Source organism: Equus caballus, chromosome 5 (genome assembly GCF_041296265.1).
Source record: "Equus caballus isolate H_3958 breed thoroughbred chromosome 5, TB-T2T, whole genome shotgun sequence".
NCBI classification, from domain to species: Eukaryota; Metazoa; Chordata; class Mammalia; order Perissodactyla; family Equidae; genus Equus; species Equus caballus.
In genome coordinates this window covers 1,002,634-1,030,035 of record NC_091688.1, presented here as the reverse complement: position 1 = coordinate 1,030,035, position 27,402 = coordinate 1,002,634, and the positions used below count along the sequence as shown (strand labels likewise).

Genomic DNA, 27,402 nt, shown 5'->3' with positions numbered 1-27,402 from the left:
AGTCGTTCCTAGTTCTTGGGAAGTTCATAAAGCTCACAAAGACAATTTAGAGGGTGAAAGATGTCCACTTACTAATTCCACTTATGCTTGCTCCCTGGAAAGGCAGATAAGGGGACAGATGTTGACCAGATAAAACAAGGTAGATCCCCCCTCCCCCCATACACTCAGAAATAGCTCTAACATCTTGCCGACTGGAGACGTCTGATTTTCAAGCGTAAAACACTCCCTAGAAGTGTTAGGCTGCCTCAGTTCTCCTTTGGAGTGTAGTGACTTGAATTAGATTAGCATTTAGCTGTTACCAAGGACACTGGGCACAGGCGGGCGCTGTATTTGGGGCAGGGAGCAGGATGGAAGAACTCTGAGCGGGGTCAGGAAGGGGCCCGTTAAGTCAGCTGCCTCAGCGCTGTGCCTCAGTTAAGATGGTCACAACCAGTTGGGAAAGTTGTAAACGTCAGTCTTCCCGTCTGTTAAGGTCTCTTCAGTCTGGACTGGTGAAATCTGGGCTCCCAGATGAGTTCACTGTCTTTCCAACCAATCTTCCAAGGAGAAAGAAAGGCTCAGAGGAAGATGAGTTGCAGAGAAAGCGGTGGAGATATACATAGAAGCCTTCCGTCTCCTTACAGCCTGTCAGATAGAAGAGGTGTTCCCACGTGCAGCAGTGTGTGCATTAGTGCGTGAGGGAGGCTGAGCAGGCAGATGTGAGGTGCTGTTGGGCTCACGAGACAGAGGCCGGAGCTGGCTGGATTCAGTTTGGCTGTGGCCCCTGGAGTCCCTCCAAGCCAGCCTTATGTTCTCTCCTCCCAACCGCCTCCCCCCTCCCAGGCTGTGGAGAACTTCATCTATTCCTGTGCTGGCTGTTGCGTGGCCACATACGTCTTGGGCATCTGTGACCGACACAACGACAACATCATGCTGAAGACCACCGGCCACATGTTCCACATAGATTTTGGCCGCTTCCTGGGTCACGCCCAGATGTTTGGCAACATCAAGCGGTAAGTGGTCGCCTGAAGACAGGATGTGTGTAGGGCAGGGAGGTCAGCAGAAGTGGTTCAGAGCTGGAGCCCAAGCCCGAGATGGAAGGTGCTGCACTTCACCGTGTGGTCCCTGGGCTGAGCTCTTTGGAGAAGAGAAAACTGATGAAGTCAAGGTCTTGCCGAGCCATGCAGAAGAAGGCGAGGAGCTGCTGTCCCCTCCCTGCTGAGGACTGAGCAAAGGAAATGAGCCGGAACCACAGCAGAGGGCATACAGTTAGATTACCCAGGAAAAATGTTGTAGCTCACAGGCAAGGAACCAGTGAAGGTTGTGGAATACCTTGTCTCGGGGGATCTTTTAAGACTGAGGTAGGAAAAGAAGGCAAAGTTAGAGGAGCCCGATCTCTTCAGGTTCTCACAGGTGATGAGGGATGAGGGGGACCATCCCCTCATGCAGCCCACGAGTGGGCTTCCTCCTCCATGTTGACCTTCTGCCTGTGTGTTCTCTTTGGCCCAGGGACCGTGCCCCCTTTGTCTTCACCTCGGACATGGCGTATGTCATCAACGGGGGTGACAAGCCTTCCAGCCGCTTCCATGATTTTGTTGACCTTTGCTGCCAAGCCTACAACCTCATTCGCAAGCACACCCACCTCTTCCTCAACCTTCTGGGCCTGGTGAGGAGCTCCATCCCTTTCTGAACCCCTCCTTCTCATCTGGCACCATTTTTAAGACTCCCTGTCTTGCTTCAAAGGATTTCAGGAGATCGGCTTCCCTGAGCCCTCGATAAAAGCAGGGCCCAGACACTTGGAATGGTGGTGCCTGTGCAGGTGTCTGACTTCCTGCTGCAGCCCCTCCACTTCTGTGGCCCTCCCGCCCCTGCCCACAGCATCTGCCTGCCACCCTCTGTGAGGGTTGGGGAGCACAGCTAGAGAAAATCTTGCCTATGGCAGAGAAGAAACAAGAATTCCTAGTTGGTACAAGCATCCTCTCTCCTGTGTTCTCCTTCTAGATGTTGTCCTGTGGGATCCCTGAGCTCTCAGACCTGGAGGACCTCAAATATGTGTATGATGCCCTGAGGCCTCAGGACACAGAGGCCAATGCCACTACCTACTTCACTAGGTAACACATTGTGCACAAAACGGTACTGCCCGCCCTGACTACACAACTTCCAGGCTGCCTGATTGGGAGGAGCGGGGCTCGGGAAACAGGGAGGGCTTAGCTCACATGGCAGAGCCTAAAACTGACAGCAGGGCCTGTTGTTCAGCAGAGCCTAAAACTGACAGCAGGGCCTGCTGCCCAGCAGAGGTTAGAACTGACAGCAGAGCCTAGAACTGACAGCAGGGCTGGTTGCCCAGCAGAGCCTGTTGCCCAGCTCTGCCTCTGACTTAGGTCAATCGCTTTGCTTCTCTCAGACTCAGTTTCCCGCCTGCACTCTGGTGCTGACTTTGTATGTGGAGGTGCTATAGTCCCTCTCTTACTTGCATTCTCCTCAGGTCTCGGTCAAAGACTTTGTCTACGGGGCAATGTATAATGTGGATTTTCAATAGTTTCTAGCTCCCTGGATCAGAGCCTTCCCCCTCGTCAAAACATGGAATTCCACACTTCCATTTTCCCATATTTCACAACATTTTTAGGCACACTGTGTATGAAAGCAGGGAGGTGTCTATGTACTATTATCTACAGTTTTGTCCATGTAGATGATGTCTCTGTTTTATTGCTCACTCTTTTTGGAACTTAGCCAACTAAATTTTTTATTTGGGTCTAATGTAGAACTTTCCTTTTGAACTAAAATCTCTAGATTGAGTAGTGCTCGGTGAGGCTCCATTGTACTGAACCCTGAAATTCAGTTTGACGACAATATTTAGACATTCACAGGGTGACCCTCTGTGGAGTCCCTCATTCTTCCCTACCTTGGTTTAACTGTCTTTGGTTCAGGTGGGCATTGACTCAAGGATTCACAGGAATAAATGCATGTAGCTCATTGTCTCCATCGTGCTTTCTGAGGGTGTTACACAGGGAACATGGTTTCATCTGAGCTGAGTGCTCGTCTCAGGTGTCAGAGGATATTCCTTGAGATAGCTCTGTCCAGGCAGTGGGGACTTGGGTCTGCGGTTTACATCCTTTTCTTCCCATCCTCCTGCTCCAACAGGTTGATTGAGTCCAGCCTGGGCAGTGTGGCCACAAAGCTCAATTTTTTCATCCATAACCTGGCCCAGATGAAATTCACAGGCTCAGATGACCGACTGGCCCTTTCCTTTGCTCCCCGAACATATACTGTCAAGAGCTCCGGTCGCATCAGTGATGTTTTTCTCTGCCGCCATGAGAAGATCTTTTACCCCAACAAGGGCTACGTAAGTGTTTTCTCCAATCTGACCCTCTCTTGGTCCCCGTTGCCCCCAGCTTATTGGGGTTCTGACTTTCCTCACATCGACACTGTGGATACTGGAATTGACTGAGCATCCTGTGCTGGGACCAATCGCAGACCACTTCCCTCTTCCTTGCCCAAGTGGCCTGCCTAGAACCAGGGCTGAATTGGATGATTATGCCTCTGAGATGAGGGTCCTGCGCACAGACTCCCGCATATGTGCTGTCTGTCCTGCACATTTCCTATGGAGACACTGTGCCGTCTTCCTTCTGAAAGGTGTACCCCCAACACACACACACTCTCTCACACACTTCTGTTCCCTTACCTGTCCCCTTCATTGGGTGCGGAGGGCTTGGCAGGTATTCTCTAAGACGTGGACCTTTGCAGGTTTACGTGGTAAAGGTGATGCGAGAGAATGCTCATGAGGCCACTTACATCCAGCGGACATTTGAGGAGTTCCAGGAGTTACACAATAAGCTGCGGCTGCTCTTCCCTTCTTCCTTCTTGCCCAGGTAGCTGCCCCTTTACTCTCTGAACAGGGGTACTGAGCAGGTGGACGGCGTTGGGTTAGGCAGGACTGCAGCAGTGAGAAACTACCATTTTAGAGTTGAGATCTTCCTACTTTTCTTGGCCTGGTAACAAGTTTGATGACAGGTCCTCCTGCTGCTGGCTGAGCTCTCCCGCACCCCTGGGAGGCCTCACTCCAGCCCTGAAACAGCTTGGGCCCACCTGCCGGGAGAGCAAACTGGATTGCGGGCAGGAACTGACTGAATCGGGTGGTTTCAAAGTTTCTGACTTTTTAAAGAGTAAAAGTATTGTTCAGATAGATAAACAAAATGTGGTATATACATGCATTGGAATATTATTAAGCCCCAAAAGGAAGGAAATTCTGGCACATGCTACAACATGGATGAACCTTGAGGACCTTATACTAAGTGAAATAAGCCAGTCACAAAAAGACAAATACTGTCTGATATCCCACTTCTACGATGTCCCTAGAGCAGTCAAATCCATAGAGACAGAAAGTAGAATGGTGGGTGCCGGGGGCTGGAGGAGGAGGAGGGGAGTCGTCGTTTGGTGGGGACAGAGTTCCAGTTTTGCAAAGGGAACAGAGCTCTGGAGACGGATGATGCTGATGGTTGCACAACAGTGTAAATGTACTAAATGCCACTCAACCGTACACCTAAAAATGGTTAAGATGGTAAATTTTATGTTATGTGTATTTCACCACAATTTTTAAAAAAATTATTTTCCAGGGCACTTCTCGGGAGCCCTAAGACTCTTCCCAATAGTTGGGTTTTGTTGTCTGGAATCCTTGGAACTGTTGAGGGTGAAATGCGCGTGCGTCCTTGGCACAAGCCTGGGGGCGCTGCGGGGAATGGAGTAGGGTGAGGGTCCCTGGGAAAGGTGGCTGGTGAGAAGTGGGGGGTCATGTGCAAAGGAAATGTGACAAGAGCCCGTTGGTCTTAAGTTTCTTTGCCGGCTTCCTCTCTCCCCAGCTTCCCCAGCCGCTTTGTGATTGGGCGCTCCCGGGGAGAGGCGGCGGCCGAGCGTCGGAGGGAGGAGTTAAACGGCTACATCTGGCACTTGATCCACGCAGCCCCTGAGGTGGCGGAGGTGGGTGGGCCAGCTCTGCTCCTGGCTGTTCCGGGTGGGCGCTGCTGCAGGGTGGGAGGGTCTGGGGCGGTGGAATCAGGGAGGCCCCAGGCTCTTCTGGGTCTGACTCTGAAGGAGCTGAGTGGTCTGGCACCAGCCCGGTGGGGTCGGGCACATGACTGCAGCGAAGCAGAGGTTTGCCCCGGGCGCTCGGGGAGGGCGCACTGTCGCTGAGATCCCAGAGGGCTTGCAGTGATGAAAACCTGAGGAAGGAAGGGTGCTTGAGGAAAAGGAGCTTTTTGAGCAGGTTGAGTATGTATCCACTAAGATTTCTTTGTTTTAAACAAATGGTACTGTAATTTGGTGTTATAATGGGCATAAAAACAAATCTAGCTGTTAGGAGTCCTGTCACCCTAACAGATCGTCTAACCCCATTTCCAGGTTTCCTTCCTATTTGTCCATTTGCAAATGTGACTTTTACAGTTTTGTAGTGGTCATAAATATAATTTTATATTGTTTTTTTACTTAGCATTTACAGTAAGCATAACTTTGGATATCCATACCAAATTAATACATCGGCTCGCAATACTATAATCTCTAACCATTTGCTTCGTGAAAGACATTTACATATGTCCATTTTTTTCATATTAATACTAGGGTGGATATTTTCACACATTTTAGTTTCTGTTTTCCCCAATTACTTGGGAAATATTCTCAAGAGCAGGATTCATGGCCTTGTCCATGGCCGGCTTAGGCATTTCTCTGTGCTTGAGGGGGTAGTGTGTGTGTCGATAGTAGGGGGAGTAGCAGAAAAGAACAGACTGATTTGACCTGATGTGACCTAGTTTTATTTTTTCTTTTTTAAAAAACCTTTTATTAGAACTTTCAAACATACAGAAAAGTAGAGAAACAGTATAATGAGTGCCTATATGTTCATTACCTGAAGAGTTAATATTTTGCCATATAAGCATCATCTGTTGTATGAAGTATTTTAAAATCAATCACAGACATCATGACATTCCACCCCTCATACTCACTAAGCATCTCTAAAAATAAGGACGTGTTGTTATATAACTAGAGTGTCATTATATCATCCAGTACATTAGAGTTGGTTTGTTTGAGCCAACTGAGAACTGCACATTACATTTGGTTGTTGCATCAGTCTCTTTTAATCTGAACAGTCACTTTCCCAATGAAAAAAATGGAGCCATTGTCTTATTGAAGAACAGCCTGTTTTCTGATTCCATTCCAGTGTGATTTGGTGTGCACCTTCTTCCACCCACTGCCCCGCGATGAGAAGGCTGCGGGCACCAGCCCAGCTCCCAAGTCCTCAGGTACAGGCCTCCTCTGCGACACTTCCGCCAGCCCCGCCGAACCATTTCCAAGGGCAGTTTCTCTTGCCTCCACCTCTTCCTAATGCTCTTGCCTTGACTTGTCTCTGTTCTTTTGCTTTCTGGCTGTGGAATCTGGTTTCCCACTCAGGCTGGGGAGTCCATAGCTCCTTGAGCAGGTTTCCCAGGGACTGGATATTCAGTTGGTGATTACATACTCAAATTGGATAGAACCATCCCAACCCAGCTCTAAAGCATGTTCACAGACCCCACTTGGCAGATCCGCCATGGAGTGTCAGGAACCTGACATGGAGATACTGGGGGAGGTCAGAGGAAAACACACACACACCTGCCTGGTGCCAGATGGGGACAGGGGCTTCATGACCTTTCTTGGTTTCCTTCATCCCTGCAGATGGCTCATGGGCGCGGCCCATCGGGAAGGTAGGAGGGGAGGTGAAGCTGTCAATCTCCTACAAAAACAATAAACTTTTCATCATGGTGATGCATATTCGGGGCTTGGTAAGTGCATGTGCAGTCCTTCTTTGGTTCTTTATCTTCTGGTACTTTTCTGACTGGTCAGACCTTCTCTGTCCCCCTCTGATGAGAGTAACCACTCTCATCATTGGGGGGGAGGAAAATGCACCCCCTACTCCACTTGTGTTCTTATGACTGGATTAATAAAACTGACACAAGACCATGGGGCTGGCCTAGTGGCGAGCGGTTAAGTGTGCACGTTCCACTTGAGTGGCCCAGGGTTGGCCAGTTCAGATCCCGGGTGCAGACATGGCACCGCTTGGTAAGCCATGCTGTGGTAGGCATCCCACATAGAAAGTAGAGGAAGATGAGCACGGATGTTAGCTCAGGGCCAGTCTTCCTCAGCAAAAAGAGGAGGATTGGCAGCAGTTAGCTCAGGGCTAATCTTCCTCAAAAAAAAAAAAAAAGCCCTGACACAAGACCAGATTAACAGGAGAGAAACCAATTCAGTATTTGTGCACAGGAGATCATAGAAAAAATGATGCTCAGAGAGTGAACAAAGCAGGCAGTTTATATATAATATTTTTATACAAAGAGACAATAAATTTGTGAGGATTTGACAGGATAAAGGAACTTTGGGGTATGTAATTAGCAGTTTAAGCAGAGTTTAGGCTTGAGATAGTAAATTAGTAAAAGTAACAAGGTTAGTTTTTACAGGCTTTTCAGCCCTGAATTTCCTTGCTGTGGTGACAAGGATGTCTCTATCTTTCCCCTTTCACATGGGAGATTTACTTTCTGCTTTCAAGGGGAACAGACAGGAGGGTTAAAACTTTGTCAAAACAAGTAACTTTAACTCAAAATAATCATTATGCCATTGTGGGCTATTTTGGTGCGGCCTGCCCTGGGCCCCAGCACCTCAGAGGTTCCTGAGTGCCCGCCAGTGGGCCTGCTGCCATGCCAGGCCTATGGTATGGCCCAGTGCTGCTAGACCCAGCTTCTTGCTCCCTGTTGCCCTTGGTGAGTAGCCTAATTACTCTGGGCCTCATTAAAATGGGGAAAACGTTAGGGTTTGCCTCAAAGGGTTGTTACGGGGTGAAATGTCGTTACACAGAAAACCACGAGGCGCTTGTGCTAAAGCCATAATACCAAACCTAGATTAATAGCTAACCTAGTTGTGGTCCTCAGCCCCGCCCAGAAATATCATCTTAATCCACCCATCTGGAATTTTCTAGTCAGCGCCCGTGAGGTAACCTGTCCGTAGGCCTCTCCATCCCAGAGGAGGAAGAGGCCATCTACCTGATTAAACCCTTGCTGTTCCCTCCCCCAAAAAGCAGATGTCCTGTTCTGAAAATATTCCTTTCTTTTCTTTTGCTGCTAGCTCTGTTGCCCCACCCTCCTTCCTATAAAAACCTTCTTTTTATGTAATTCCTCAGAGTATCTCTGTGTTTGCTGGATGGATGCTGCCCGATTCATGTGTCACCTAATAAAGCCAAGGAGATCTTCGAATTTCCTCTGTTGGGTTTTGTTGTTTAACATTGTGTTAAAAAGAAACAACAGGCTCCAAGTGTCGTCACTTGTGTGAGCCCCACGGCTTAATGGAGTGGCACTTGAAACCAGTCAGGCTGGAGTTTCCTGATCAACCCCAGCTGAGGTGGTCTGCCTGCCAGGACCCTGGCCTTCCCCTAAAGGAAGGTGACCTGGCCTGAAATAATCCACTCTTTTCACTTCTTTGTCCTACCCTCTTTCTGCCTATAAAAACCTTCCATGTTGTACAGTCCCTCGGAGCTTCTGTCTGTCTGCTGGGTGAGATTCTGCCTGAGTCATGATCCCACTGAATAAAGCCGTAGATGTTTAAATTTACTCTGTTGAATTTTTGTTCTTTAACAAATGAGATAATGCCTGTGGAGCAGTTAACATAGTGCCTGGCATTATTATTGCGGTGATTGTGGTGATTCTTACAAGGGAGAGGCCAAGGGGCTCATTACTTGTTCTTGTTATGGAGATAAGGCAGCCCCATGACAGTGTCATCAAGGCAGCATCTACTTACTAAGCTTTTGGTGTGACTCTAAGAACAATGTGAGTAGAAGGGGAAGGGATCTTTTATTGAATACCTGCAGTGTGCTGGACTTCTGTAGTTGGGGCATTGGTAGGAGCATGTGGAAGAAGGAGCATGAGTTTTGGAATCAGAAACCTGGGTTTCACTCTTACAACAGCATTCATTCATTCATTCATTCAACAAATGTTTGTCAGGTGTCTGCTGTGCAGGCGCTGATACAGGGGTAAACAAGCCCTGCCCTTGGGGCTTCCATCCTAGGAGGAAGACAGATAAGCCAACCATGTGGCAGGTCAGGCAGTGGTAAGTGCTCTGATGCGAACTAAAGCAGAGACGGGAATCCTGGGGTGGAGCGAGGGCAGTGGCAGTTTGCAGAGTGGTCAGGGAAGCCCTCATTGAGGAGGAAGTGTTTGAGCAAAGATGGAAGGAGGTAAGAGAGGGAGGCATGAATATACACCTGAGGGAGGGTTGTTGCAGGAGGAGGGAGCAGTTCAGTCCAAAAGCCCTGAGTCGGAGCCTGCCTGGGCCACGTTGGGAACTGCAAGGGGCCGTTGCGGCTGAAGCCCGTGGAGCCAACAGCACAGAGGATGTGGAGGTCGGAGAGGGCACAGCGGACCAGAGCCTGGGTCCCACCATCGGGGCTGTGGACTGAGATGGGAGCCACTTGAGGGTTTTGAGCAGAGGCATGACAAGATCTAACTTAAGATTTAGAAGGACCCCGCCAGGTGAATCACTCATTGGCTGACCTTGAGCAAGCAACTTAATGTCTCTGACTCATTTCTCTCCTCTTAGAGGTTACTTGGATCAAATGAAAAAATAAACAAAGACATTGGGCATGGTGGAAGACGACGGTTCAGTCACGACATACCACATTACGGCATGCCTTGGGCAGTTGTATAGAAAGTACAGACTGGATGCAACAGGCAGTCTGACTGATGTTTTAGCAGGACACCTAGCATGATTATGATAGATAATTTCTATCAGAATGGAGTGCGCTGGGAAGCAGACAAATAAATGACTGCATTGCACGAAGCCAAGTGTGGGGGATGAGGGTCTGGATCAGAGTGTGATCACAGAAATGGTGACAGAGAGACAGAAGAATCTTCAGCTTTTTTATTGTCGTTTTATTGTAGCAGCTGCTCCAGGACGGGAATGACCCTGACCCCTATGTGAAGATTTATCTCCTTCCTGACCCTCAGAAAACCACTAAGAAGAAAACCAAAGTGGCCCGGAAAACCTGCAACCCCACCTACAATGAGATGGTGCGTGGGGCAGGGCTGGGGTCAGCACGCCATGCCTGCTTTTGTACATAAAACTGTGTCACAACGAGGCCACACCTATTCATTTCAGTACTGTTTGGGGCTGCTTGCTTGTGGCAGTGGCAGGGTTGAGTAGTTGTGACACAGACCAGGCTGTATGGCCTATAAAGCCTAAAATATTTCCTATCTGGCCCTTTACATGAAAAAGTTTGCCAACCTGCAGGTGGGGACTCTACAGCTGGGGCATGCCCTGGGCCCTGTCCTGTGGGGAGGAGGAGCCTGCTGGTCCCTTGCTGATGTGAGCAGTGGCCCCAATACAAAGCCCTCACCTGCTTGAGCTCTGAGCGAAGAGCGGAGTTCTTTCAAGCTTCCTTTGGGTGCTGTATGCCTTCTCAGCTCGCCAGCACTCTGTCTGGTTGGGGAGATAAAGTGGTCTTAGCCTCAGCCCGATCAAACCACCACACACTCAAGCATCTCCCTCCTCCGTGCTCCTCTGGACTCCTTACGACATTCCCTCTCACTGCTCCCCTCTCCTCCCGATCTGATCTGTGTTTGCAGCTGGTGTATGATGGGATCCCCAAGGGAGACCTGCAGCAGCGGGAGCTCCAGCTGAGTGTGCTGAGTGAGCAGGGACTCTGGGAGAACGTTCTCCTCGGGGAGGTGCGCATCCGCCTGCGAGAGCTGGACCTGGCCCAGGAGAAGGCTGGCTGGTTTGCACTGGGATCCCGGAGTCAGGAGACCTCGTGAGCCCAACCTGGGACTCCAGGCTGCTGGGGGAGCTGGGGGAGAAGCGGCTCCCTGCCTTGTGGAGGGGTGGGCCCTCGGCGGGCCTCCCTGCAGTCCGGTGGACCGGCCTGCGTGCTAGGCGTCAGGGAGGGTCCCTGCGCTCTGCCGTCCCCTCCCCTGCAGACGGAACTGGGGCTGGTTGTGATGAGCAGCCCTTGGAGGCTGTGAGGTTGCAGCGAAGTTTTAAGTTTACCTTGTGTCAAGGGAGCAATGCCTGCTTTGGGGGTGTGGGGTGGGCTGGGTGAAGTAGCATTTGGAGGGGGGTGGATATCTTTATTTTTATTTTTAAAAATGCAATAGTAACGTTGTCCTAACTGGACAGGAAGCCTTGTGAGAAGGGACGTACATCTATGCCTTAGCAGGCAGAAGAGGAAGACTTTGGAATTTTGTATGATTAAGGTTCTTATTGGACTTTTCACTAGATTTTTGTTTTTCTTCTGTCTATAGGAATTATTTGAGGAGGGGCCCAGTGGGTCCTCGCTTAGAGCCCTCCCTCTCTCAGGGCAGGTCGGGGAGGGACGGTGGGCTGCGTGTGCTGGACGAGGCCTGCACCGCCAGGCCTTTCTGATTTTGCCTCCAAAGGAGAGCGATGTGATACCTAGTGTGTGAGGAAGGGCCTTCTATGGGGGCTTCTGCAGAGGACCAGGATTCAGGGACGCGAGCTCTCAGGGGAGTCTCCTCTCGTCTTCCCCTACTTAGCTAGGACTCGCCCTGAATACTATCTTCTACCCTCTGTTCTCTCGGCCCTTCTGGGGACCATCTGGTCCCTGTGAATATGCTGGGGGTGCTTCCCCCATAGGTCTCTGCCTTCTTTTCTCTGGTGGGGATAAAATGCTGCCTCAGCCCTTAGATTTCCTTCGCCCGAGGGCACCTTGGCCCTGGGAGGGCCTCTAGGCTGCAGGTGCTATGTGGCCCCGGTCACCCACCATGCCACTTCTCTCTTTTGTGCTGCTTCTTTCCCAAACTCCACTTCTGTCACATTTTTTATAAGAATTTCCCTCATTCTATGGGGCCATAAACCTATTTAGTCTGGAGCCAAAGGGATGCCCTAACTGAAGGAAAGGTCGCATGGGCTGGGGGATCTACCCAAACCATTTTTCCCATGATTCTCTTTGGTGGCGAGGAGCCTGGATCAGAGGTGCAGATCCCCTGGCACTGAGCGGGAGGGAGAGCCTGGGTCTCTTGCTCTTACTGTCTTCATTCCCTCCCAGATGGATCTGAAAGCACTCTCGTGCTTTACTCCAAAGGCTTGTCTTTGACAAAAGAGGGAGACCTTGAATGTGACGTTAACTTTTTAAACCAGAATTGGCCGATGTCCCCCATGGTTGGGGAACGGAGTTCAACAGGGATGCCCTGTGAATCGTCCCTCACTAGCTTCCTCCTCAGCTCCAGGGATCAGAAATTCCCCCTTTTGCTGATTCATTCCATAACTGGAGAAGGAAGCTCCATTCACTGAAGCCACAGGGCAGCAAGGAAGTTTAAACTTTTCTTTTAAGTTAAAAATGTCTAGGATACAGCTGGCAGCTGGGGGGAGGGGCTGGAGGGTGGGGAGAGGGGTGGAATTTCTCCAGGTGAATGGACCATACCTGCGTTACTGGCTTGTTGCCTGTAGCTCATTTTATTTTGACCCTCTGTGCCCTGATTAAAGAGGTATGTGTACTGTACCCACTTTCTCTAGAATTGTATTTTCTAATAAATGACATTTGAGAAAAACAACTATTGTTCTCAAGATTGGTTGGTGTTTAAATGTTTAGATTAAAATGTCTCATGTACAAGATGAAGACGGTAATGGTAGTGGTTTTGCCACGGGCCTTTCACATGCGATGGTGCACTGCACTGGAGCTTAGGTTTGTCAGCTGCATCTAGCCTCACGACGACGTGGTCAGGTGAGTAGCGTGACCCCCACTTTACTGGACGGAAGTGCAGAGAGAGGAAGGGACTTGCCTAAGGACACAGCCAGCCAGCCTTCCGTCTGGAATTTGAGCCCAGGTTGTTTGACTCCAAACCTTGTGCTCCTCCCCCTGGGCAAGGTTGAATAAGTCTCTGAAGTTGGTATAATATTTGTTAGTTTTCAGAGTGCTTTAATATAAACGATGTCAGTTTTCATTATAACTACTCTGGAAAGTAGATATGGTTCATTCATTCATCCTGCCAACAAATGTTTACTGTGCTTGCCAGTGCCCCCTGGTAGCATGCCTCCGTTCACGGAGAACACGGCCCTTGGAGGTGTGCCTGGGCCCTGCACCATCCTGGCTGAGGATTACTAAAATAAATTAAGACAATCCTCTCACTTCAGAAGCTCACTGCCTAGTGATATTTAACTACCCCACTTCATGAGGGGAAATGGAACCTCTGAGATGCTCACGACCACTAAGTCGCTAGAGCAGAGCCATTGCCCTGAAACCGAAGCCCCCAAATGGAAGATGGAGGTGATATGACCCTGTTCAAACATTTTACCCAGAAGTTTTCCAAACTCCAATGGTGAGTTATATTTCATGCTGGGAAATTTTATGGAGCCTCCAAGGGACTTTGAGTTGTAGACTGTAGGAAGTGTTACCCATCTGCTCTGTTCCTAAGTGGTTTTGAGGTGTCACTGCAGTTCTGGACAAGTCCCAAAGGACCTCTGAAAAGTTAGAACTTGAATCTGGCAAGAGTCTTTGTTAAGGAAATTTCTTGGCCAAATAGGGTAGAAATCTGAACCACCCTGAGGGAGTGGGAATGAGAGAGCTGGGGAGTGGGGGGACGAGGGGCTGCCCAGGGAGAAGAGAAACAAGAGCCCAGGAGGCCGGGTTTTCAGAGTTCAAAAAGAAGTGGCAAAAATGAAGTAACCCAACTTGCTGGGATTTGGGAGCAAAGGTTAGGTTGGACTGGAAAGGTCAAAAGTGAGGCAGCCTCTTAAGTTGGGAGGTCATTCTGGTGGCGGGACTTGTGTGAGATGTCTGGTTGACAGACAACACTGGTGGCCTTCTCTGAGTCAGGCGAGGCACCAGGCACTGTGGCTACTAAGATGACAAAGGTGTAGATGGTGTCCTCAACGAACTCACAGTGTAGCTAGGGAGGCGGACATGGGAACCAGTAATGGCTGTGCAGTGTCTCAGGGACATGGTGGAAAAGGGGCGGGCAGGGCCGGCAGAGTGGGCTTCCCGAGGGGATGTTGGAACTGAGTTTTAAGGTCCACCAGAACTCTGAGCTTTGTTCTTAGTATGATGGGGATGTGAAGCTTCTGAGAAAGGGCCTGCAGGGCCCCAGTGTGTTTGCAAAGACCCCACTGGCTGCTGTCTGAAGCAGGAAGGAGGCAGGAGAGAAGGCCACGGCCGTAGTCTACAAGGGAAGTGATAGTGCTTGGGGATGATGAAAGCGGTCAAAGTTGGATGCATTTTGAATTCTGGATTTGCTGATGGATTGGCTGTGTTGTTGAGGGAAAGAGGAGTTGAGGCTGACTCCTAAGTTTGAGCCCTTGACAAACGGGTGAAGAAGACTGGGGTGCTGCGGGGATGGGAAGATGGGCTGGGTGAGGCTGAATTAAGAGTCCTCTTCCGATCATAAGTTTGAGATGTCTGGTCCACATCCAAGTGGAGAAGTAGGAGAATGGAATCTGAAGCCCAAGGGAGAGGTCAGTGTGGAGTTCAGACCCAGAAGTCATCAGCATTTAGGAGGCGTTTAATGCCGTGGAACTGGATGAGAAAACCCAGATTTGAGAGACTAGTAAGAAAGACATGGGTGGACTGAGCTCTGATGCAGGCCAACATTTAGAAGAGGAAGAGCCACTGAGATTGTAGGTAAAGCAAGAGAATGGCGCCATGGGAGACTACAGAAAAGACATTGTCAATGTCCCAGAGCTGCTCTAACAAAGTACTGCAGACTGCGCGGCTTAGACAACAGAGATGGATTTGCTCACAGTCCTGGAGGCTGGAAGTCCAAGATCAAGCTGTTGGCAGAGTTGGTTCCTGCTGGGAGTTGAGGAGGATGTGTTGCCTGCCTCTCCCCTAGCTTCCGGTGGTTTGCTGGCGATCTGTGGCATTCCTTGCCTAGGAGATGCGTCACCTCATTCTCTGCCTTCATGTTCACCTGTGTTCTCTCTGTGTACGTGCACGTATGTCTATGTCCAAATTCCTCTTTGTATAAGGACATAGTCATATTGGATTAGGGCCCACCCTAATGACCTCATCTTAACCTGCAAAGACTATTTCCAAATAAGGTCACTTTCACAGCTGCTGGGGGGTTAGGACTTTAACATCTTTAGGGGAGCACAATTCAATCCACAGCAGTTAGAGAACACATTTGGCAAAATGTCCTTGGTGACCTTGTAAGAGCTGTTTGAATGAGTGGTGGGGATGAAAGTGACATTGGATTAAGTTAAAGAGAGAATAGGTGATGAGAACGTGGAGACTGCGGGCATAGACAGCTCTTGAGAAATTCTGTCGTAGTGGTGCAGAAACTTGGAGGGGCACCTGTCTAGGGAGCGTTTTTAAGTTAGGGGATACTGACCTATGTTGATGTGAGTGCTCTGGGAGCTTGAGAGAGAACAGTGTGTGTTACAGGAAGAAGACAAGGGAGGCCAGAATCCCTTGAGTAGACTTGAAGGAATTAGGACCCAGGACGCTTTTTCGCTTGTAATGGGATTGAAGGCAGAGCGTGCGGGTCCAGATGCAGGTAGTTTGGTGGGTTTGGTGGTGGAAAGATGGCATTGTTGAGGTTTAACTGTATCTATTTTCTCAATAAAGTATGAGTTGTGATCATAAGTGAAGAATGTGTGTTTATGGGAATGCTGGAAGTTTGAGTAAAGACACGTGAAACTGTGTCAGGGTGTAGAGGCAGAGCTGCCGTGGGACTAGCAGGAGTGCCTGGCGTGGATGGAATTTGTGATCACAAGTAGGGAGTGAGTGAGGCAACACGGCTGAGTGTTTTTCTCCACCAATGATTAGCTGCGAGGGTGCAGGCTCAGAATAGGTGGGTACTTGGGCTTAACTAGGGCTGGAGTTTTGCCAGAGAAGAATGCTAGTGTAGGAGGGGGCAAGTGAATGCAGGGTCTTTGCAAAGGGATTAATTTTAATACTGGATCCTGGGATTCCTGTTAGATTAAGAGGGTGAGGAATTACCCAAAGAAGTGGAAATAGCAATGGTCTGAGGTCTTGGGGGGTTAAGTCATTGACTAGGGTACCAGGGCAGGGTGCTGGAAGGAGAGGAGGTGGTAGCCAGAGAGTAGATACTTGGGAATAAGATTGTGGAGGTGGTACTGACTCTGAAAAATGAAGTAAAGCTATCAACCCCTTACCTCAGGCCCGGCAAAATCTTTTAAAATAAACGTAATTTACTGAGGTTTAAGTTCTCTTCTGCCAAAGTGCCAGTCAGCTTGCCAGTCCACGCACTTGTCTCCACCAGCACGCACACGGCCTCGGCAACGCATGGTTATCTCTGTGTCCAGGGCCTCCTCCGTCTGTCCCCAGGTGATAGCGGGCTGCAGGAGGTGGTTCACACTGTTTTCCTGTCGAGACTGACAAGGCAGTCACATATTCTTACAGCTTTCCCATACTTCATGACTGCATTTTTTCCCTTTTAGAAGGTAAGGAAAATAAGAATTATGTATCCAATGACTACATAGGGAAGGGGAGGCCCATTCAAGAAAGTTGTAAGAAAATTTTTTTTTTTGGCAGGGAAGGATTTGCCCTGAGCTAACATCTGTTGCCAATCTTCCTTTTTTTTTTTTTTTTTTTTGGCTTTTTCCTCCCCAAAGCCCCAGTACATGGTTGTATATACTAGTTGTAAGAAATTTTTTTCAGGGGCATGTGGTGTTAGTGACAAAGTTGCGAGTGGAATGCAAGAGACTTGGCCATACAGAAGATGCTATTGTTTTAAAGTATTATTATTTTAGGAAGATTAGCCCTGAGCTAACTACTGCCAGTCCTCCTCTTTTTGCTGAGGAAGCTTGGCTCTGAGCTAACATCCGTGCCCATCTTCCTCTACTTTATATGTGGGACACCTGCCACAGCATGGCATGCCAAGTAGTTCCATGTCCGCACCTGGGATTCGAAGCGGTGAACCCCAGGCCGCTGAGAAGCGGAATGTGCTAACTTAACTGCTGTGCCACCAGGCTCGCCCCGTAAAGTATTATTACTCTTCTATTCATTCAACATGTACAGATCACCTGTTATGCTCCAGTCAGCGTGCTAGGTGGGTGGTTCCTAAACTTTTTGTCTCAGGACCCCTTTACACTCTTAAAAATTATTGAGGACCCCAAAGAATTTTTGTTTATGTGGATTACATCTATCCATAGTTACTGTTGAAGAACTCAAAGCAGAAATTCAAAAATATTTATTCATTTAAAAATAATAAACCCATTACATGTTAAGATAAATGACATTTTTCATGAAAAATTATTTTTTAAAACAACAGTTTAGCAAGATGAGTGGCATTGTTTTGCATTTTTTCCAAATGTCTTTACTATCTGGCTTAATAGAAGACAGCTGAATCTCGTGTCCGCTTCTGCACTCACTCTGTTGCAGGCAGAGCACAGACCACGCGTCCTCTAGCTGATCATGTCCACCGTACCCTCATGAGAGGAAAATAGTTAAAAAGGAAAATAACAGCTTCGCAGTAGTATAAAAATATTTTTGACCTTGAGGACCTTCTGGAAGGGTCTTAAAAGGGGATCCCCACTGGTGCCTAGCCCACACTTTGGGAAGCACCGTAGTGGGGTACAGCCCACGAGGAGCTGAGACCAGCAGGAGAGAAGACTTACAGGAATACAGTGTCGTGTGTCAAGTGCTCTAATACAGTGTAATGATACAATCTTGACTCGGGGGGTTGGCAACGACTTCAAGGAGTTGACTTTTGAGTTGGCCCTTGAGGCATGAGTAGGTATGTAACAGGAGAAGAGGGTTTCTCAGCTGAGGAACAGCGTTGAGTAAAGGCAGGAAACCAGTGCGATGTCCCTGGAATATGACATGTGTGAACAGAAGTTACTGAAGAGAGGGCTGGCAAAGCGCAGGGGGAGGACAGGCTCCCAGGCCATGGGAGACAATTATTAGCTGATGAATAACAAATACGAGCTGATGTTTGCGCCCCTACGCTATCTAGGCTAGGCACTGTTTAGGAATTTAGTTCTCTCACCAACCCACTGAAAGACGAGACAGTAGCCTCACCTTACAGCCAAAGAAACTGAGGCTTTGAGTAGTTAATTTGCATTCTTGGATCTCTTTTCTATTATCAAACTGACTCCTATTATTTACACATTTTTCTCAAGTTCTTAGGATTGAAAATGAGCTATTTCCAAGGGATAAACCATACAAATTGAGGCCCTCTTAGTTCCTTAGAAGGAAGTTGGCTGTTCCTTGACCAGTCCCACGGAGCGGAGGAGCGCTGGCCGCCTTCTGCTCCCGAAGGATTTTCTCCTGTCCCCGAGCGCTCCCTCGGTCGCAGACACCTGACTTCAGGAATGTCATTAAACAGCTTTAGCAGAAATAGGGATGAACTAAGACCAAACTCACGAGAGAATCAAATACATCAGCTAAAATTATCAGACGGGGCCAGCCTGTGGCGCCCTCAGCTTCGGGGGCCTAGGATTTCACTGGTTCGGATCCTGGGCGCCACGTGGCACCGCTCACCAGGCCATGCTGAGGCGGTCTCCCACATGCCACAACTAGAAGGACTCGCAACTAAAAATAGACAGCTGTGTACTGGGGGGCTTTGGGGAGAAAAAGGGAAAAAAATCTTAAAATTATCAGACAAAATTTTTTCAAAGGATAATGGTCTGTGCTTCCTTCTTTAGGTGTTGTACCCTGTGGTTCTGGGGGCTCAGATGTAAATATGATTTGAGCGTATTGCCTGCTGGGAGGCATTAAAGAAAGGAAACAGTTCTGGGGACTACGTTTCTTTCCTCTTCTGTAACTTCAGTTTGTCGCCCTGAAAGCGGACAGTCTGACGAGGACACCACCTGAGAAACACGAGCTCACATTTTCGTGGGGGATGCATGTGGGCCGGACGCGGAAAGGCTGAAAGCTAGATCCCGGGCACAGCTAAATAGCGATTTGGAAACCCTAAAACCGAGGGGGCAAGAATGCACAAGAATGGCTCATTTTCCACTCCTACCGTGCACTCCAGATTTTCCGTGCCTCAACGCCAGACGCTGTCCAACTCTTATTATACTAAAACCTCAGGTCGATGCTTTTCTTAGCGCTCGGCAGCACTGGAACCCCGAGGCACGCAAGAGTGCGGCAGGCGCATCCGGTCGAGCGCGCGGGACCACTCAAGGGCCCGGGGCGCCCGGCGGGCTTCCGGGCACGCCCCGCCTCGCCCGCCGCTCCGGCGCTGGGGGAGCGGCGTCTCCTAGGAGACCGCGGGACACGAGTGCGCAGGCGCGCAGCCGGCGGCTGATGCAACCGCGCGCGCAGCCGCCCGCGCAGGAAGGAGGCGGCCGCGCGGAGGAGCGGCAGGCCCTCCCGCCCCGTCAGTGACGCTCGGCGCCGGCTGGTGGCGTCGCCGGCCTGGCCCTGCGGCCATCTTGGGCTTCGCCTCTCCCCGCGCCCGCCCGCCCGCCCGCCGCCCTCCGGGCGCTGACTAGGACGCCTTCCCGCAGCATGGACGCCGCCGCGCCCCGCGCCCGCCGTGCCGGCTCGGGGCCCGCCCGCCGCCGTCCTCTGCGGCTCCGCTGCTGGCCCGGGGAGCGGCCCGGGGCGCCCACGCCGCCGCTGCGCACGGCCGGCGCCGTCTAGGCCCCTCGCCCCCGCGCTCCGCGTCCCGGCGGGCCGCGGACGGCGATGGAGACTGGCGCCCGCCCGCCGCCGCCGCGCGTCTCCTCCCCGCGGCGCGCCCCGGAGCGCGCACCCCCGCCCGAGGCCCGGGCCGGCGCCTGGAGGACGCTGCTCGCGCCGCTGCCCGGCCTGCTGCGCCGGCTGCTGGCGTGGGGCCGGCTCCTCGGCGCGCTCCTGCCGGCGCTGGCCCTGCAGCCCGCCGCGCCCCCGCGGGCCCACGCCCTCCGCGCCGCCGCCGCCGCCCCGCCGGCCCCCGACGGCGGCCGCCTGCCCGAGCGCCGCGCGCGCCCCGCTCCGCCCGGGGGCGGCCCGCCGGAAGGCCGCCCTCTGCGCGTGGGGGGGCTGGAGCTCCCGCCGCCGGCCGCCGCGGGGCCGGCGCTGCCCACGCCCGAGCAGGACCACGGCTACCACAGCCTGGAGGAGGAGCACGGGCTGCCGCGCGCGCACGCGGGGCCCGAGCGCGCCGCCCGGCCGGCCTGCGGCAACCGGCTCATCGACTACATCCTGGGGGGCGGCCCGGCGGAGAGCGGCTCGGACGGGGAGGACGCCGCGGACGACGGCTTCGACAGCGGCAGCTCGCTCGCCGAGTCGGACCCCGAGCCGGACGCCGAGGGCCTGAGCCGCTGCGCCCCCGGGCCCCCGGGAGGCGCCCCCGCCGCCGAGGGGGGCCCGGCCGCGGGCGGTGCGGAGGCCGCGGCGCGGGCGGGCGCCGACGAGGCGGAGAGCCTGCGGCTCTGGAACGCCTTCTGTCGCTCCGACGACCCCTACGACCTCTTCAATTTCAAGGCCCCTTTTCGGACCGGGAGAAGCCGGAGAGGCCGTCGCGACTCCGCGGGGCCGCCCGAGCCCGGCGCGCCCTCGTGCGGGGCGGCGCGGGGGCCGGGCCGCGCGCGCGGCCGGAGGAAGAAGGTGGGCCCCTGCGTTACGCCCCGCGGCTGTGCCCGCGCCGGCCTGGGGTGCACGCGCGGCGGAGGGGGCCGCCCGGGGTCTCCCGTCCACGGACCGGGGTTGACCAGGGACCCGGCTTCTTGCCGCCCTGTGGGGGGTTCCTAGCCAAATCGGAGATGCCGGCGCGCGGGTGTTAGCAGGGAAGTGCCGTTTTCCTGGGGGTTGGCAGCTCTGAGCTATTTCCCTGCAAGCTCCGACTTTTCACTCTTTTTCACGGAGCGGGAAAATTAGACCTTGTGTATACACGATTTAATTTTTCCAGAGATTGAGAATGCCTTCTTACAGACATAGAGTTTTCAAATGAGGGTAAATGTGGTAAGTCGTTTGCAGACACTTTCTATTTTATCTACGTGAGTGTCTTCATTCCTGTCTTTTAGAACCCAAATGGTCGATGGTGCCAAGGAGCACCTCAGGTTTATCTAGTTTTTGCCACGAAAGAAAATGCTAATTTCAACATTAACTTTTGGACGGGTACATGATTTTGATTAACAGTCAAAAACAAGACAGGAAATAGCATTGCCTTTTCTTAGGGATACAGTACTAGTTATCATTGGCACCTGCAGGTTAATGATTGTATGTAAACTATTATGGTCACTTATTCGGTTTATCTGGAGTAGTTGCTTTCTGTTCCCAGGCTAGTCATCTTTTTTGTTTTTGAGGAAGATTAGCCCTGAGCTAACATCTGCCAATCCTCCTCTTTTTGCTGAGGAAGACTGGCCCTGAGCTAACATCCCTGCCCATCTTCCTCTACTTTATGTGGGATGCCTGCCACAGCATGGCATGCCAAGCGTCCGGGATCCAAACGGGCGAACCCCAGGCCGCAGAAGCTGAACGTGGGCACTTAACCGCTGGGCCCCCAGGCCGGCCCCCAGGCTAGTCTTAAAACTTCATGGAGCATTTTACTGTTTCAACACTTTGTCAGCGTTATTTTGGGGGTCTTTTGAATTGCTTTACTTTTTTTTCTATTGTTTATTCAGCTAAAGTTAATAATTGGAGAAAAATCCTTCCAAACTCACAGGGTATCTCTCTCTCTCTCTCTTTTTTTCTTTTTCTCCCCAAAGCGCCCCGGTACATAGTTGTATATTTTAGTTGTGGATCCTTCTGGTTGTGCTATATGGACACTGCCTTAGCATGGCCTGATGAGCAGTGCCCTGTTCCGCACCCCCAGGATCCGAACCAGCAAAACCGTGGGCCACCGAAGTGGAGCTCGAGAACTTAACCACTCGGCCACGGGGCGGCCCCAAACTCACAGGGTAGCTTTTGTTGCGGAGGGAGCGTTTTTTCACTTTCCTGGCCCTTTATTTGGAAAGGAAGCAGCGGGTGAATGATTACTGACCTCAAGTTCTGCAGCTTCAGGGAGTTTCAAGTAGACAGCACCAGAGTCCATTGGCTGCACGTGGCCAGCTTAATACTTTGAAACTCTTCCTGGGGTAGTAAATGTCTCTTAAGTCGTCGAGGTAATCTTATGTCTTATCTGGAGAAGCAGAATAAGTCATGTTAAAAAGTAAATTTTCATACTTTGTAAGTGCCGGCATAAAAGAGCTTTTCTCTGTCTTTTTAGGGGGCCCCTGACAAAACGGCCTCTTTAGTAACTAGGCGAGGAACAAAGTGGGGCGATGGATGAGCACTTGGCATCTGGAGACCAGTGTTCCCTGCTCCTGAGTAGTCGGGCCCTGGACCCTGGGAAGACAGCCAGACCTGGGGAGTAGCTTGACCTCGCATGGCCTCCATTCCCTCGCTTATCTGATGGGAGTAGTAATAATGTCTGTTGTATGAGTTACTGCATGAGTCAAATGAGAGGAGTCAATAAAACTCGTAATTCATTGCTTTGCCTTTAAATGGTAGCTCCTACTGTTCAAGGACCTCAGTCTCATTTTAGCTTGCTCATTGAGTAAAAATGAGATGAGTCAGGTAGATGTGAGAGTATTGACTGTGAACTGCAAGCAACGTTTATCTTTTTTTTGATAATCTTTTGTTAAAGATTATCAACATAATCTTTAATGATTATGTCTAAAATATGGTAAAATTATTCGGCAGCCTTTGACTACTTGCCATTCTTTAGGTATATGGGAATAACGAATAGTGCCTCATTCTTGGAGTGAGGTTTTTGGATAAGGGAGTTTAAAATGCCTTGTGTCATGGCATAACAGTGCAGATTGTGGAGCCAGACTCAGGGTTTGAATACCAGTTACACCACAGAAGCTGTGTGATTTGAACAAGTCAGTTAACCTCTCTACCTCTGTTTTTCCTTATCTCTACAATGGAGATGGTAATAGTACATATTCTATAGGGTTGTTATAGGATTAAATGAGATAGAAATTGTAAAGTACTTTCAAAAGAGCCTGTCATATAGTAAACACTATGTATATGTTTGTTATTATTATTTGTCTTAGTGACAACGAATGAGTAACACTAAAATGCAATATCTAGTAAGGTGTTACATACCTACTAATTGTCCTCAGGGGCATTCCTTGGCCTGATATAAAGGGAATGAAAGTAGAAGGCCGCTGTGGGATTAGCTGATGTAACTGTTGAACATACTTTAAAGCAAGTATTTACTTTGGGAGTTGGATATCTTAGAAAGAAACTTATATATTAGAAATTAAGTAGGGATTAAAAGGGACTGTCACTTATTACATGTGATCATGTGTGTATTATAATCACAATTTCATGTATATATAATAGCATATTGAGGAATACAAAGAAGGTTTTTATCTTAACTACAAAGTCTCTTACAGTAACACAGCCTTAAAGATATGTTAATTTTGCTGCACTTTGTTTACTAAGTAACTTTCTCTTCTATATTCTGATTACAAAAGTAGTAATGTAAGAATAATAATGTTCATGATTCAAAAATTGGAAAGCACTGAAAAGTGAAATTTTTTTTTAAAAAAAAGGAAGAATGGGAATAAGTGGAGATCTTGTTAAAGGTTTCTGATGCTGAAGTACAAGCATTGACTTCCAGAGATAGATTTCTGAAATTCTTTGTTTGGGAACATCGATCATTTTGGAAGAAGAGTATCACAAAACTATTTCCCTAAGGATTAAAAACAGTAAGGATTAATATCAGGAAAATTTCAGTTCCCCATCTGGATTCAGTTTATTAACTCCAGAAGCCAAGGAGGGGGGACAGGAGTCTGTGTGTGTAAGAAAGAAGGTGGCATTTGCCCCTTGTTTTATTCAGATGCCGTCTAGTCAGAACTTAGTCTTTTTTCATTTCTGTTAAAGTTGAGACCAAATATTCCTGTGAGATATGTGATATTCCGAAAGAGTTGGTAGCAGAAAGGGTTAATTACCTCAATGATTTTATGATCCTAGAGCATGATTAAAATTCATCTTTGTCTTTATAGGTAACCTTCTTCGAAGAAGTCACCGAGTACTATATAAGTGGTGATGAGGATCGCAAAGGACCATGGGAGGAATTTGCACGAGATGGATGCAGGTTCCAGAAACGAATTCAAGAAACAGAAGATGCTATTGGATATTGCTTGACATTTGAGCACAGGGAAAGAATGTTTAATAGACTCCAGGACACATGTTTCAAAGGACTTGATATTTTTGAGCAATGTTAAGACGATTGAACAGCCTCTGGCCCTAGCATACACTACCTCTTACTTGAGAGGTTTCATTTAAAAACAAAAATTGGCAGCTGTCCTTTGACTTTTTTTAGAGGATGTGCACCTTGGATCCAGTGACCTAGTTTAATATTTTTTGCACTGTGTCCTGCTCAGAAACATCCAGGTTTGTGTCCAGCCCTGATGATGAAGGATGGGATGCTGTGATCTCTAATCGTCCCGTGTTTGATGTAGTTGATGTGTTTGTGAAGGCCATTTACTTGCTCGGGTGAAAAGGGGACCTTTTAAAGTGTAATTTTGCTCTTTCAAAACTTGTTTTTATGGGAAACAATATTTATAGGGCTCAAAGCCCATTTTCCATTCTAATTTAAATTGTTTACCTGTATAAAAAGTTTGGGCTCTTCTCCCACCCCAACATTCTGAAATTAATGGGCTTTTATGTTTTCTGTTTTCAGTGATGTGGCCCTTCTGCTTTAAGGCTCAGAAAATAATTTTATATATGCTACCAACTTACAGAACATTATCTTGTGTCACTCTTTTTTCCTTCTAAAATGACTTTGGTTGAAAGTGTGTGGTGGGTTTTTATTTCTAGGTTAAGTTCTGCCGAAGAGGTTTCCAAGGACTGCCACCAGAGCTCCCTGTGCAGCACTCGCTGCTACTTTGGGAAAGCTGCGTCTTTCTGCATATTCTAACAGCTAATATAGTTCACTTCTGTGCAAACTGTCTTTGGGAGAGGGTTCTGTATATGTTGTTGTAGTTCTCAGTTGAATTGGTTCTTTGTATCTTTCAGCAAGTAGAAATTGTTGTAAAAGACTCCAGAAAGTAATAATAGCATCATAGGCATTTATTTTTTTTTTTGAGGAAGATTAGCCCTGAGCTAACATCTGCTGCCAATCCTCCTCTTTTTGCTGAGGAAGACTGGCCCTGAGCCAACGTCCGTGCCCATCTTCCTCTACTTATATGTGGGACGCCTGCCACAGCATGGCGTGCCAAGCAGTGCCATGTCCGCACCCGGGATCTGAACCGGCGAACCCTAGGCTGCCGAAGTGGAATGTGCGAACTTGACTGCTGCACCACTGGGCCGACCCCTGTTTTTTAAATTTAAAAGCCTAGAATTTTCTTAGAAATAAGATAGAAGCCATTTCAGAGCGACTTTGTTTTGTTGTATGTGCTCTCACCAGAAAGCCAGTGTTATTAATGCCATGCCTCAGCACTGTCACTTTTAAAACCTGTCAGGGTGACACTAAACTTGGAGACGGGCAGTTCTGAATTTTCCAGTTGGAACTGTCAAATACAGACTTCAGCCAGCATCCAAGTTTCTTGTGTTCTACTGTTTCAACAATGAGGGAAGTGGTGGCAAGTCTGTACTTCGAGGAAAGGATAGGACTGGAGATTTAACAAGTAGAAGGTCTTGCTGTCTTTAGCCCAAAGTTTACTTTTGAATTGAAGTGTCTGCAGCAGCTGGTTGTGCTTGGTTTAGTTAGTTAGCTCTCCACGTGTGCATCTGTTAGGTTGAGGGAATGCTAACCAGCTCCCTAATGGTCGGTTTCTGCTCCACGTGCTTCCTGTCACAGGTAATGGAAAACCTGAGTAGAAAGATGACCTTCGTTTTGACCTTGTCTCAGCGTGGGAACAAGGTTTCCATGAGAAGTGCTTGCAGGGCTACTACCTCAGTTTGTAATCTACCTGGTCCTTGTTTTATGCCTCTCTGGCTTGCTCTAAAAACTGCTGCCAGTGTTAATATGTGTATTCATACGTAAACACTCTGCGGGTGTGACAGCGTGCAGGCGGGCCTGATTTTCACAGAGCCTTTGTTCTGTGTGTTCTGCGTCCCTCCCCCTTAGGTAGTCGTAGGGGGTGTGTTTATGGAGCCTGGTGGAACACCGTGGAAACAGGCTAGTTTCAAGCCCCAGCTGTGTCAGTGGGAAGGAAGGCGGCATTCGCCTTGAAAAAAGCTTTTGGAAAACGTGTAGGCATTCTTTGAAAACCAGACCGAAGTATACTTTTATTTCAGAGACTTAGGTTGTGTTCTGTGTTTCTGAAATCTAGAATGTTTGCATATTTGAAAATAGTGGGATATTTTTACATTTATTGGATTTGGGAAATTGTTCCTTGGGGTCCCACCCTCGGTGCCCAATGAGGAAAAGCTTGGTTAGGAGTGGTTTGCTGCCCTCCTCTAAAGGCAGTGGCCAGACGGGGGTGAGCAGGATGGGGGGACCGTTTGTAAGTTGGACCGAGGAGAAAAAGTTCCTGTCAGTTTCATCCAATCTTAGTTGTTAGAACAAACTTAAACCCCCATAATCTCAGAAAATCCTTGTAAGTTTTAATGGAACATTTTACACACTTCAAGTCTTGCAATGGTGCTTTAAGTATCAATGTAGCATGTGAAAGGCTTTGTACAGACAGGTGAAATTTCCTTTTCTGAGTGTTGAAATGTGATAACAGCACCTCTTCATCTTTAACTTGAAATCAAAACTATCAGATTTTATTTTTCTATAATTTAGGAAGGTGAAGTTAGACTAGAAGACTTCCAAATTGGCTTCTACAGATCCAGTAATTTAAACGCAACCAGTTCATCGGGATTTTATAGCTAAAATTGTATTTGTGTCTATAACTTAACTAATCTGTAAATTGTAATAAATGTATTTGCAATTATTAAATGTTACATGATATTTTGGTTCAACTGTATATTGTGTGTTTCATAGTATTTTACATGGGTTTTGGAATTACTGAGCAGGATTTTCTGGATTAAATCAGGTATTTTTGCAGAAGCACTATAAATTTAGAGGTGCTAAAGACGAATTTTTGTGGTTGAAAAAGGTTATGTGACATGTAAATTGCACTTCAGCTAATAGAGGAAGGGTAAAAAGATAACTATTGCAATTAGAAAGCACAATTTAGTAATAGAAAGGAGAAGTTGTTTCTTAGAATATGAAATGCCCTTCTTGGACATCTCCAAGAAGGGATTTGATTCTAAAATTGTCCCCAGCCACCCACTTCTGCTGCAAAGCAGACAGTAAAACAGTATTCACAGAAGCAGTAAAACTCAGATACTGGGGTCAGCATGGTGTTTCTCCCAAGTAGCAGAGAAATCTTCTCTGTTTTGTGCATTATTACTGATGACCATGATATTGTACGTCACAATGTTCTCACATTTACAATATTGAGTGAATGTGATGGTAACACCAGAAAAAACTTTTTATCCTGAGAAAAAGACAAGCATTGGGGGACCAGTCTGGTGGCACAGGAGTTAAGTTCACATGATCCACCTTGGTGTCCTGGGGCTCTCGGGTT

The 27,402-nt window shown here is 48.9% G+C and overlaps 2 protein-coding genes and 2 long non-coding RNA genes across 16 annotated transcripts in view; 2 read left to right on the top strand and 2 right to left on the bottom strand.

The window, feature by feature from the left end:
- The window catches only part of PIK3C2B (phosphatidylinositol-4-phosphate 3-kinase catalytic subunit type 2 beta), a 61,542-nt gene extending 48,991 nt beyond the window's left edge, over nt 1–12,551 (top strand). For 8 of the 11 annotated variants that reach the window (XM_023640357.2, XM_070266481.1, XM_023640356.2 and 5 more), the window contains 10 exons: nt 823–992; nt 1,489–1,645; nt 1,981–2,090; nt 3,121–3,322; nt 3,724–3,848; nt 4,836–4,953; nt 6,185–6,266; nt 6,676–6,782; nt 9,924–10,052; nt 10,608–12,551. In XM_023640357.2, coding sequence (XP_023496125.1) covers nt 823–992; nt 1,489–1,645; nt 1,981–2,090; nt 3,121–3,322; nt 3,724–3,848; nt 4,836–4,953; nt 6,185–6,266; nt 6,676–6,782; nt 9,924–10,052; nt 10,608–10,796 — 1,389 coding nt within the window. In that variant the 3' untranslated portion in view covers nt 10,797–12,551. Of the gene's footprint in view, nt 1–822; nt 993–1,488; nt 1,646–1,980; nt 2,091–3,120; nt 3,323–3,723; nt 3,849–4,835; nt 4,954–6,184; nt 6,267–6,675; nt 6,783–8,170; nt 8,594–9,923; nt 10,053–10,607 lie in introns of those variants that run through there. The other 3 variants (XM_070266483.1, XM_070266482.1, XM_070266480.1) reach the window with 1 other exon arrangement.
- LOC106783128 (uncharacterized) lies at nt 5,758–10,506 on the bottom strand. Its single transcript, XR_002807787.2, has 2 exons — nt 10,379–10,506; nt 5,758–6,733 (listed from the first exon to the last, which is right to left on the bottom strand). It is a non-coding gene; the product is annotated as an uncharacterized lncRNA (long non-coding RNA).
- Nucleotides 12,552–17,132: 4,581 nt separating the features above from the next.
- Nucleotides 17,133–19,137, bottom strand: LOC138923999 (uncharacterized). 2 transcript variants are annotated; one of them, XR_011438416.1, is made up of 2 exons: nt 18,924–19,137; nt 17,133–17,767 (listed from the first exon to the last, which is right to left on the bottom strand). It is a non-coding gene; the product is annotated as an uncharacterized lncRNA (long non-coding RNA). The 2 variants fall into 2 exon arrangements; XR_011438417.1 differs by having other exon boundaries at nt 17,133–18,262; nt 18,924–19,099.
- A 312-nt stretch (nt 19,138–19,449) lies between these two features.
- PPP1R15B (protein phosphatase 1 regulatory subunit 15B) lies at nt 19,450–26,796 on the top strand. Of its 2 annotated transcripts, none has more exons than XM_023640359.2 (2): nt 19,450–20,494; nt 23,884–26,796. In XM_023640359.2, exons 1-2 carry the CDS (start codon nt 19,592–19,594, stop codon nt 24,103–24,105), a joined length of 1,125 nt encoding a protein of 374 aa, XP_023496127.2. In that variant the 5' UTR covers nt 19,450–19,591; the 3' UTR covers nt 24,106–26,796. The 2 variants fall into 2 exon arrangements, with proteins under 2 accessions (XP_023496127.2, XP_070122586.1); XM_070266485.1 differs by having other exon boundaries at nt 22,095–26,796.
- Nucleotides 26,797–27,402: the final 606 nt, after the last annotated feature.